The sequence below is a fragment of the Pollachius pollachius genome (assembly GCF_949987615.1).
Source record: "Pollachius pollachius genome assembly, chromosome: 1".
In the NCBI taxonomy this organism is placed as follows: domain Eukaryota; kingdom Metazoa; phylum Chordata; class Actinopteri; order Gadiformes; family Gadidae; genus Pollachius; species Pollachius pollachius.
In genome coordinates this window covers 51,716,347-51,728,470 of record NC_136934.1, presented here as the reverse complement: position 1 = coordinate 51,728,470, position 12,124 = coordinate 51,716,347, and the positions used below count along the sequence as shown (strand labels likewise).

At 54.7% G+C, this 12,124-nt stretch overlaps 1 protein-coding gene across 1 annotated transcript; it reads right to left on the bottom strand.

Moving 5' to 3' along the window:
* cyp21a2 (cytochrome P450, family 21, subfamily A, polypeptide 2) lies at positions 1–11,846 on the bottom strand (the record flags this gene model as incomplete). The annotated part of the gene is made up of 12 exons (XM_079758952.1): positions 1–299; positions 1,375–1,478; positions 1,623–1,789; positions 4,965–5,078; positions 5,674–5,757; positions 5,843–5,929; positions 6,186–6,296; positions 6,439–6,534; positions 8,772–8,926; positions 9,807–9,896; positions 10,338–10,483; positions 11,761–11,846. The coding sequence occupies 12 exons, from the start codon at positions 11,844–11,846 to the stop codon at positions 1–3; spliced, it is 1,539 nt and encodes a 512-aa protein (XP_079615078.1).
* Between the last annotated feature and the right edge of the window lie 278 nt (positions 11,847–12,124).

Below are 12,124 nucleotides of genomic sequence, written 5' to 3'. Positions count from 1 at the left end.
TTATAGCGCAGTGTCGTCACTCTGCTGGTTGGGGGGTCCCACGGCGAGGTCCGTCTCCAGGGGGCGGGGCACCGCGATGACCTTGTAGGACTTGACCTTCAGCACCACGCTGGCTTCCCCCTCCAGGTCCGGTAGACCCGCCCCCTCTCCCCCGGGGAGGAACAGGAAGTCCCGCAGCAGGTAGGCGGTGAACAGGAAGAGCTCCATCCTGGCGACAGTCTCGCCCAGACACAGACGGGCTCCGCCCCCAAAGGCCAGCAGGTCGCGGACGCGGCCGTCGCCGCCCTCCAGGAAGCGCTCTGACGCAGGCAACGGGTCAAAGGTCAACTCTGCTGAGCCAGCAGGGAGTGGGTGTAGGCCTACCTGGTCTGAAGGGGAAGGTGAATGTAGGCCTACCTGGTCTGAGTGTAGGCTTACCTGGTCTGAGTGGGTAGGTGGTCTAGGACTACCTGGTCTCAGTGTAGGCCTACCTGGTCTGAGTGGGTAGGTGGTCTAGGCCTACCTGGTCTGAGTGTAGGCCTACCTGGTCTGAGTGGGTAGGTGGTCTAGGACTACCTGGTCTCAGTGTAGGCCTACCTGGTCTGAGTGGGTAGGTGGTCTAGGCCTACCTGGTCTGAGTGTAGGCCCAGCTTGTCTGAGGTGGTAGGTGGTCTAGGCCTACCTGGTCTGAGTGTAGGCCTACCTGGTCTGAGTGGGTAGGTGGTCTAGGACTACCTTGTCTCAGTGTAGGCCTACCTGGTCTGAGTGGGTAGGTGGTCTAGGACTACCTGGTCTCAGTGTAGGCCTACCTGGTCTGAGTGGGTAGGTGGTCTAGGCCTACCTGGTCTGAGTGTAGGCCTACCTGGTATGAGGTGGTAGGTGGTCTAGGCCTACCTGGTCTGAGTGTAGGCCCAGCTTGTCTGAGGTGGTAGGTGGTCTAGGCCTACCTGGTCTGAGTGTAGGCCTACCTGGTCTGAGTGTAGGCCCAGCTTGTCTGAGGTGGTAGGTGAGTGTAGGCCTACCTGGTCTGAAGGGGAAGGTGAATGTAGGCCTACCTGGTCTGAGTGTAGGCCTACCTGGTCTGAGTGGGTAGGTGGTCTAGGACTACCTGGTCTCAGTGTAGGCCTACCTGGTCTGAGTGGTTAGGTGGTCTAGGCCTACCTGGTCTGAGTGTAGGCCTACCTGGTATGAGGTGGTAGGTGGTCTAGGCCTACCTGGTCTGAGTGTAGGCCCAGCTTGTCTGAGGTGGTAGGTGGTCTAGGCCTACCTGGTCTGAGTGTAGGCCTACCTGGTCTGAGTGTAGGCCCAGCTTGTCTGAGGTGGTAGGTGGTCTAGGCCTACCTGGTCTGAGTGTAGGCCCAGCTTGTCTGAGGTGGTAGGTGAGTGTAGGCCTACCTGGTCTGAAGCTGTGGGGCTCGCTCCACACAGAAGGGTCGTGGTGAGCTCCAAACAGGTTGGGAATGATCACCGTGTCCTTAGGGATGAAGTACCCTGCGATACTGAACACAGTACAGATACGTTACGTCACCTGCGATACTGAACACAGTAGCAACACTGAGTCTGTGTGTGTGTGTGTGTGTGTGTGTGTGTGTGTGTGTGTGTGTGTGTGTGTGTGTGTGTGTGTCCAGGGGCCCGCTCTCCACCTGCTGTCCCTGAGGGCGCGGTGGGGGACGGCAAGGGGGGCCACTGGGCGGAGCCTCAGCACCTCGCTGATCACCGCCCCCAGCACCGGGAGGCGGGGCCTGTCGCTGTACCGGGGGTACCGCCCCTCCAGCACCCCACACATCTCCTCATACACCTGGGTCTGCACCTGGGGGGGCGGGGCCAGGGGGGGGGGGGGGGGTGGGTCCGGAGAGAAGCACGAGGATCAAAGGGGGTTCAGGTACAGCAGCGTCAACGCAGAGCAGTGAGTTTGACATTGGGGTTGGGTTTAAGGGGTAGAGTAAAACCAAACCCTACAATAAAAAAACAATTCCCTAATAGGTAGCCCTGACACTAAAACCAAAGCCTCAAGCTAGCGTACCCCCTACCCCTCAGCTAGCATACCCCCTACCCCTGAGCTAGTGTACCCCCCTACCCCTGAGCTAGCGTACCCCCCTACCTCTGAGCTAGCATACCCTCTACCCCTGAGCTAGCGTACCCCCTACCCCTGAGCTAGCCTACCCCTACCCCTGAGCTAGCGTACACCCTACCCCTGAGCTAGCATACCCTCTACCCCTGAGCTAGCATACCCCCTACCCCTTAGCTAGCGTACCCTCTACCCCTGAGCTAGCGTACCCCCTACCCCTGAGCTAGCCTACCCCTACCCCTGAGCTAGCTTACACCCTACCCCTGAGCTAGCATACCCTCTACCCCTGAGCTAGTATACCCCCTACCCCTGAGCTAGCGTACCCCCTACCCCTGAGCTAGCCTACCCCTACCGCTGAGCTAGCGTACACCCTACCCCTGAGCTAGCATACCCTCTACCCCTGAGCTAGCATACCCCCTACCCCTTAGCTAGCGTACCCTCTACCCCTGAGCTAGCGTACCCCCTACCCCTGAGCTAGCCTACCCCTACCCCTGAGCTAGCTTACACCCTACCCCTGAGCTAGCATACCCTCTACCCCTGAGCTAGCGTACCCCCTACCCCTGAGCTAGTATACCCCCTACCCCTGAGCTAGCATACCCCCTACCCCTGAGCTAGCGTACTCCCTACCCCTGAGCTAGCCTACCCCTACCCCTGAGCTAGCTTACACCCTACCCCTGAGCTAGCGTACCCTCTACCCCTGAGCTAGCGTACCCCCTACCCCTGAGCTAGCATACCCCCTATCCCTGAGCTAGCATACCCCCTACCCCTGAGCTAGCGTACTCCCTACCCCTGAGCTAGCATACCCCTACCCCTGAGCTAGCATACCCCCTACCCCTGAGCTAGCACACCCCCTACCCCTGAGCTAGCATACCCTCTACCCCTGAGCTAGCGTTCCCTCTACCCCTGAGCTAGCGTACCCCCTACCCCTGAGCTAGCATACCCTCTACCCCTGAGCTAGCGTAACCCCTACCCCTGAGCTAGCATACCCTCTACCCCTGAGCAAGCATACCCCCTACCCCTGAGCTAGCGTACCCCCTACCCCTGAGCTAGTGTACCCCCTACCCCTGAGCTAGTGTACCCCCCTACCCCTGAGCTAGTGTACCCCCCTACCCCTGAGCTAGCATACCCTCTACCCCTGAGCTAGCGTACCCCCTACCCCTGAGCTAGCATACCCTCTACCCCTGAGCTAGCGTACTCCCTACCCCTGAGCTAGCATACCCTTTACCCCTGAGCTAGCGTACCCCCTACCCCTGAGCTAGCATACCCCCTACCCCTGAGCTAGCATACCCTCTAACCCTGAGCTAGCGTACCCCCTACCCCTGAGCTAGCATACCCTCTACCCCTGAGCTAGCGTACCCCCTACCCCTGAGCTAGCATACCCTCTACCCCTGAGCTAGCGTACCCCCTACCCCTGAGCTAGCATACCCTCTACCCCTGAGCTAGTGTACCCCCCTACCCCTGAGCTAGTGTACCCCCTACCCCTGAGCTAGCATACCCTCTACCCCTGAGCTAGCGTACCCCCTACCCCTGAGCTAGCATACCCTCTACCCCTGAGCTAGCGTACTCCCTACCCCTGAGCTAGCGTACCCCCTAACCCTGAGCTAGCATACCCCCTACCCCTGAGCTAGCATACCCTCTACCTCTGAGCTAGCGTACTCCCTACCCCTGAGCTAGCATACCCTTTACCCCTGAGCTAGCGTACCCCCTACCCCTGAGCTAGCATACCCCCTACCCCTGAGCTAGCATACCCTCTAACCCTGAGCTAGCGTACCCCCTACCCCTGAGCTAGCATACCCTCTACCCCTGAGCTAGCGTACCCCCTACCCCTGAGCTAGCATACCCTCTACCCCTGAGCTAGCGTACCCCCTACCCCTGAGCTAGCATACCCTCTACCCCTGAGCTAGTGTACCCCCTACCCCTGAGCTAGCATACCCTCTACCCCTGAGCTAGCATACCCTCTACCCCTGAGCTAGCATACCCTCTACCCCTGAGCTAGCGTACTCCCTACCCCTGAGCTAGCCTACCCCTACCCCTGAGCTAGCTTACACCCTACCCCTGAGCTAGCGTACCCTCTACCCCTGAGCTAGCGTACCCCCTACCCCTGAGCTAGCATACCCCCTATCCCTGAGCTAGCATACCCCCTACCCCTGAGCTAGCGTACTCCCTACCCCTGAGCTAGCATACCCCTACCCCTGAGCTAGCATACCCCCTACCCCTGAGCTAGCACACCCCCTACCCCTGAGCTAGCATACCCTCTACCCCTGAGCTAGCGTACCCTCTACCCCTGAGCTAGCGTACCCCCTACCCCTGAGCTAGCATACCCTCTACCCCTGAGCTAGCGTAACCCCTACCCCTGAGCTAGCATACCCTCTACCCCTGAGCAAGCATACCCACTACCCCTGAGCTAGCATACCCTTTACCCCTGAGCTAGCGTACCCCCTACCCCTGAGCTAGTGTACCCCCCTACCCCTGAGCTAGTGTACCCCCCTACCCCTGAGCTAGCATACCCTCTACCCCTGAGCTAGCGTACCCCCTACCCCTGAGCTAGCATAACCTCTACCCCTGAGCTAGCGTACTCCCTACCCCTGAGCTAGCATACCCTTTACCCCTGAGCTAGCGTACCCCCTACCCCTGAGCTAGCATACCCCCTACCCCTGAGCTAGCATACCCTCTAACCCTGAGCTAGCGTACCCCCTACCCCTGAGCTAGCATACCCTCTACCCCTGAGCTAGCGTACCCCCTACCCCTGAGCTAGCATACCCTCTACCCCTGAGCTAGCGTACCCCCTACCCCTGAGCTAGCATACCCTCTACCCCTGAGCTAGCGTACTCCCTACCCCTGAGCTAGCGTACCCCCTACCCCTGAGCTAGCGTACCCCCTACCCCTGAGCTAGCGTACCCCCTACCCCTGAGCCTACCAGGGGTCGGTGCAGCAGGAAGGCCAGGGTCCAGCTGAGCCAGGCGGCGGTGGTCTCCGTGCCCCCAATCAGCAGGTCCACCGTGGCCATGTGGAGGTGGGTCTCCGTCAGCCGCTGCAGCGGGACACACGAACACAATCACACTGCACTACTGAGGCTTTAGGTTGAGCAGGCCTACTGACCAGGCAGTCACAGGGCTCTCTGTAGAGTAGGCCTACTTAAAGGTAATTACTGAGGCTCTGTGGAGAGTACGCCTACTTAAGGGGTAGTAATAGGGCTCTTTGTAGAGTAGGCCTACTTGAGGGGTAGTTACTGTTGCTATATGTTGTGTAGGCTTACTTAAGGAGTAGCTACTAGGGCTCTATGTTGACTAGGTCAACTTAAGGGGTTGTTACTTGGGCTCAATGTTTAGTAGGCCTATTAATGGGTAGTTACTGGGATTCTATGTACAGTAGGCTTACTTAACAGGTAGTTACTGGGGCTCATGTGGAGTAGGCCTACTTAAGGGGCAGTTTCTGGTGCTTCTTGTTCACTAGGACTACTTAAGGGGTTGTTGTTACTTCATGTTGAGTAGGCCTACTTAACAAGTAGAAACTAGTGCTTTAGATTCAGTAGGCGTATACTTAAGGGGGCGTTACTGGGGTTCTATGTTCAATAGGCATAATTAAGGGGTAGTGAGTGTTGCTTAATGTTGAGTAGTCTTACTTACCACACCGTCTTCAGATCCAATACTTTGTTCGATGCCTTTGAGCAGGGAGCTGGTGATGCTGTCCTCTGATTGGTTGTCTCTCAGCTATGCAGTCATCAACATAAACAAATGTTATATTTATGTTGGGAGTTTAATGTTAAATGATACTAGAGACAACATGTTAACCTACTTTGTATTCCTTGATGTGTGTTCCTATGATGTCATCTCTCCTCGCCACCTCTTTCAGAAGACGGGAGAATGGACGATTTGGCAATTTCTTGGGGAAACCACAAACATGTGTTTGATTATGTTAATTCGAGAATATTTATCAGTTAAATACGTGTATTATGGCTGATGACTCTGAGCATTATGGGTAATGACTCTGATCATTATGGGTACTGCCTTTGAGCATTATGGGTACTGACTGAGCATTATGGGTACTGACTCTGAGTATTATGGGTACTGACTCTGAGTATTATGGGTACTGACTCTGAGTATTATGGCTGATGAGTCTAAGCATTCTGGGTACTGACTCGGAGCAGGGGGAAGGAGTCCAGGGCTGATATCCAGGGGGATCCCCAGAGAGACACAATGTTGTTGAGACAGCTGTGCAGTTGTTGCAGTTCCTCAGACTCTTTCTCATACTGGAGACACAAAGAGAACACATTTAATACACATAACACTGATACCGATAGTAGAAACCAACCAAAAAACAGGAACTAAGAAACTACACAAACTGTAAAATCCAAATGCTTTTTTTTTTTTTATTGATGATTTGGTGCTTACTTCTTTTTCAAACGTCAGCGTTGTGATGACATTGCTGGCTGCCACGGTGAAATCCTCTGCGAGATCGACAGCACGGCCGTTATACCCAATCAGAACCTGACCAGAAGAATGAAGCACAGTTCAAATAAATACTGATCATTTGTGCATTGTTATATATCAGCATCTGTTAATCTCAGACTGTGTGGTAAATAATCACTGCCTTCACGTTTATTCAACCAAAACCCTTGGGTGACCTGAAGACCTTCTGAGGACAGCAGTCTGTAGACCGGTCTGAGGACAACATGGACAACAGTCTGTAGACCGGTCTGAGGACAACAGTCTGTAGACCGGTCTGAGGACAAAAGTCTGTAGACCGGTCTGAGGACAACATGGACAACAGTCTGTAGACCGGTCTGAGGACAACAGTCTGTAGACCGGTCTGAGGACAACATGGACAACAGTCTGTAGACCGGTCTGAGGACAGCAGTCTGTAGACCGGTCTGAGGACAACAGTCTGTAGACCGGTCTGAGGACAGCAGTCTGTAGACTGGTGTACCTCTCTGTGTACCTCTCTGACCTCTGTGTGTCTGTATGTGTCTGTGTGTCTCTGGTTGTGTGTCTGTGTGTGTCTTTGTGTGTCTGTGTGTGTCGGTGTGTGTCGTGTATGTCTGTGTGTCTCTGGTTGTGTGTTGTGTGTACCTCTCTGAGGACCAGGGCCTGTCTCTGCACCAGTGCCTGCAGGCTGCTGTGTGTGTGTCTGTGTGTGTCTGTGTGTGTCTGTGTGTGTCGGTGTGTGTCTGTGTGTGTCGGTGTGTGTCTGTGTGTGTCTATGTGTGTCTGTGTGTGTCTGTGTGTGTCGGTGTGTGTCTGTGTGTGTCGTGTGTGTCTGTGTGTGTCGGTGTGTGTCGTGTGTGTCTGTGTGTCTCTGGTTGTGTGTTGTGTGTACCTCTCTGAGGACCAGGGCCTGTCTCTGCACCAGGGCCTGCATGCTGCTGTGTGTGTGTCTGTGTGTGTGTGTCGGTGTGTGTCTGTGTGTGTCTGTATGTGTCTGTGTGTGTCTGTGTGTGTCGGTGTGTGTCGGTGTGTGTCTGTGTGTGTCGGTGTGTGTCTGTGTGTGTCGGTGTGTGTCGTGTGTGTCTGTGTGTCTCTGGTTGTGTGTTGTGTGTACCTCTCTGAGGACCAGGGCCTGTCTCTGCACCAGGGCCTGCATGCTGCTGTGTGTGTGTCTGTGTGTGTGTGTCGGTGTGTGTCTGTGTGTGTCTGTATGTGTCTGTGTGTGTCTGTGTGTGTCGGTGTGTGTCGGTGTGTGTCTGTGTGTGTCGGTGTGTGTCTGTGTGTGTCGGTGTGTGTCGTGTGTGTCTGTGTGTCTCTGGTTGTGTGTTGTGTGTACCTCTCTGAGGACCAGAGCCTGTCTCTGCACCAGGGCCTGCATGCTGCTGTGTGTGTGTCTGTGTGTGTGTGTCAGTGTGTGTGTGTGTGTCGGTGTGTGTCGGTGTGTGTCTGTGTGTGTCTGTGTGTGTCAGTGTGTGTCTGTGTGTGTCGGTGTGTGTCTGTGTGTGTCGGTGTGTGTCGGTGTGTGTCTGTGTGTGTCTGGTTGTGTGTTGTGTGTACCTCTCTGAGGACCAGGGCCTGTCTCTGCACCAGTGCCCTCAGGCTGCTGTGTGTGTGTCTGTGTGTGTCGGTGTGTGTCTGTGTGTGTCGGTGTGTGTCGTGTGTGTCTGTGTGTCTCTGGTTGTGTGTTGTGTGTACCTCTCTGAGGACCAGAGCCTGTCTCTGCACCAGGGCCTGCATGCTGCTGTGTGTGTGTCTGTGTGTGTGTGTCGGTGTGTGTGTGTGTGTGTGTGTGTGTTGGTGTGTGTCTGTGTGTGTCAGTGTGTGTCTGTGTGTGTCGGTGTGTGTCTGTGTGTGTCGGTGTGTGTCGGTGTGTGTCTGTGTGTGTCTGGTTGTGTGTTGTGTGTACCTCTCTGAGGACCAGGGCCTGTCTCTGCACCAGTGCCCGCAGGCTGCTGTGTGTGTGTCTGTGTGTGTCGGTGTGCGTCTGTGTGTGTCGGTGTGTGTCGTGTGTGTCTGTGTGTCTCTGGTTGTGTGTTGTGTGTACCTCTCTGAGGACCAGGGCCTGTCTCTGCACCAGTGCCCGCAGGCTGCTGTGTGTGTGTCTGTGTGTGTCGGTGTGCGTCTGTGTGTGTCGGTGTGTGTCGTGTGTGTCTGTGTGTCTCTGGTTGTGCGTTGTGTGTACCTCTCTGAGGACCAGGGCCTGTCTCTGCACCAGGGCCTGCAGGCTGCTGTGTGTGTGTCTGTGTGTGTCGGTGTGTGTCGTGTGTGTCTGTGTGTCTCTGGTTGTGCGTTGTGTGTACCTCTCTGAGGACCAGGGCCTGTCTCTGCACCAGGGCCTGCAGGCTGCTGTGTGAGCAGCGTTGGAGCGTCTGATGCACCAGGCGGCGCTGAGCCCTCCACTCCTCACTGTAGTCCCCCAGCGAGATGGAGCGCCCTCCCCCCGACACCAGGGACCCTGCAGGGGCCGATCACAGGCTCTTTAATATATATCTCTCTCTCTATATATATATATATATAGAGAGAGAGATATATATATATAGAGATATATATTCATAAAGTGTGTTAAGTGTGTTAGTTGAGTGTGTTCTTTAAGTGTGTTCGTTAAGTGTGTTCGTTAAGTGTGTTCTTTAAGTGTGTTCTTCAGGTGTGTTCGTTAAGTGTGTTCGTTAAGTGAGTTCGTTAAGTGTGTTCGTTAAGTGTGTTTGTTAAGTGTGTTTGTTAAATGTGTTCATTGAGTGTGTTCGTTAAGTGTGTTCGTTAAGTGTGTTCGTTAAGTGTGTTCTTCAGGTGTGTTCGTTAAGTGTGTTCGTTAAGTGTGTTCTTTAAGTGTGTTCTTCAGGTGTGTTCGTTAAGTGTGTTCGTTAAGTGTGTTCGTTAAGTGTGTTCGTTAAGTGTGTTTGTTAAGTGTGTTCGTTTAGTGTGTTCGTTAAGTGGGTTCTTTAAGTGTGTTCTTCAGGTGTGTTCGTAAAGTGTGTTTGTTAAGTGTGTTTGTTAAGTGTGTTTGTTAAGTGTGTTTGTTAAGTGTGTTCGTTAAGTGTGTTCGTTAAGTGTGTTCTTTAAGTGTGTTCGTTAAGTGTGTTCTTTAAGTGTATTCATTAAGTACATTTGGTAAGTAAGTTTGTTAAGTACGCTCATTAAGTACGTTCACTTCATTAAGAATATCATTACTAATATCCATAAAGTATATTAGTATGCACATTTGTGAGCTTTGGAAAAAAGGTATTTTTATCACACTACATATGCAACTAGGTATGAATTATTTCCCTTCTCCGCGGGCTTTATCCAGTCTTTTTAGTGCATGTCAATCCCCGTCTGTCCAATGTGTTCTGTTCTACCTGTGTATGAAATGGGCCTGCCAGCGAAGTCGGACCATTTCTTCACCAGCGCCTCTTTGATGACGTCGCTGCTGTTCAGAACCACCAGGGCTGCAAAACACACACACACACACACACACACACACACACACACACACACACACACACACACACACACACACACACATAACAACCTGAGACCTCCAGTCCAAGACCAGGAACTAGGGGGGCTCTGAGACACAGTTGCAGTCAGAGCACTCACACACACACACACCAGAACTCACACACGCAAACACACACACACAGACGCGCACACACACACACACACACACCCTGACTCAGGGAACACACACAAATGCACACACACACCCTGACTCAGGGAACACACACAAATGCACACACACACAACCAGACTCAGAGCACACACAAACACACACACACACACACACACCCACACACACACACACACACAGACTCATGCTGCTAAGACAGTATAGACAGTAGAATCCACAAACAGCAGACACCGCCCCCCCCCCCAGCGCTGGTCCTCACTGGAGCTGCCGCAGGTCAGCGTGTAGACGGGGCCGTGCCGCTGGGCCAGCCGGGTCAGGTGGGAGGGCAGGTGCTCCTGGCCCAGGTCCAGCATGTTCCCCAGGAAAGGGAGGCCTCGGGGCCCGGGAGGGAGGCCCCTGGGAGGACTAGAGGAGGAGGAGGAGGGGGAGGAGGGGGAGGGGGAGGGGGGGGGGGGAGGGGGAGGAGGAGGAGGAGGAGGAGGAGGAGGGGGAGGGGGAGGAGGAGGGGGTGGAGGGGAGGGAAGGAGGAGGAGGAGGGGGAGGAGGGGGAGGAGGAGGGGGAGGGGGAGGAGAAGGAGGAGGGGGAGGGGGAGGGAAGAAGGGGGAGGAGGAGGGGAGGAGGAGGAGGAGGGAAGGAGAAGGGGGAGGGAAGGAGGAGGAGGGAAGGAGGAGGGGGAGGGAAGGAGGAGGAGGAGGAGGGAAGGAGGAGGGGGAGGGAAGGAGGAGGGAAGGAGGGGGAGGAGGAGGAAGAGGGGGGAGGAGGAGGGGGAAGAGGGGGAGGGGGAGGAGGAGGAGGAGGAGGAGGAGGAGGAGGAGGAGGAAGAGGGGGAGGAGGAGGAGGGGGAGGAGAAGGAGGGGGGGGAGGGGGTGGAGGGGGAGGGAAGGAGGAGGGGGAGGGAAGGAGGAGGAGGAGGAGGGAAAGAGGAGGGGGAGGGAAGCAGGAGGGGGAGTAGGAGGAGGGAAGGAGGAGGGGGAGGGAAGGAGGAGGAGGAGGAGGGAAGGAGGAGGGGGAGGGGGGGAGGGGAGGAGGAGGGAAGGAGGGGGAGGAGGAGGAGGAGGGGGAGGAAAGCAGGAGGGGGAGGAGGAGGAGGGAAGGAGGGGGAGGAGGGGGAGGGGGGGAGGAGGAGGAGGGAAGGAGGGGGAGGAGAAGGGGGGGAGGAGGAGGAGGAGGGGGAGGGGAGGAGGGGGTGGAGGGGGAGGGAAGGAGGAGGGGGAGGGAAGGAGGAGGAGTCACTGGATCGCTGTCATCGTCACTGTGAAACCCGTCTGATGTTATATAATAATTATACATTAGACTTATATCAGGCTTTCTTTATATTCAAAGACGCTTTACCGAGTGAACACACTATAACATAGTCTAATAAGAACTTATATAAGTGAAAAGATGTAGATATCTTAAACATCATAGATATGAAGGAAGTGCTCAAACAACCTGTTTGAATTTAAATCAATATACAAATCGACATCATGCTTAATAAATACTTTAACATACAAGAACCATAATCCATATCATAAATACAATACACATCACGAACACAATGCATCTAATAAACAAAGTAAACCTGATCCATCTAATGCACGAGGCTATAGTATGATATATATATATATATATTACAACACCCGTACAGTCCCCTGCACCTGGTCCCCCCGCTGATGAGGAGGGTCTCTCTGCAGAGGGAGACGCTGTTCTTCTAGGAGTCCCCCACAGCCACAGCGCTAGGGCCAGCAGCGCCGTGCCGACCATCAGCAGCCACGAGTCCTCGGTCATGATGGGGCGGGTCCGGCAGACCTGAGGCCGGCCGGACGCCTCCTCTTATAGCCCGCCTCCGTCCGGCGAGGCTCGGCCACGGCCCTCAAGGACGCCACAATATTGTGTCGGCCTGATAAGAGAGGGGGCCCAGAGGGACAAGGAGACCAGGCCAAGGACGTTCACATGGCTGGCTTTTATTTTGGAATCGGGCGCAGATAAAAAACACACAATGTAACATCATTCTGAACTCATTTCATTTGGTAGAATTCCATGAAGTAATTATAAAAAAAAGTAGT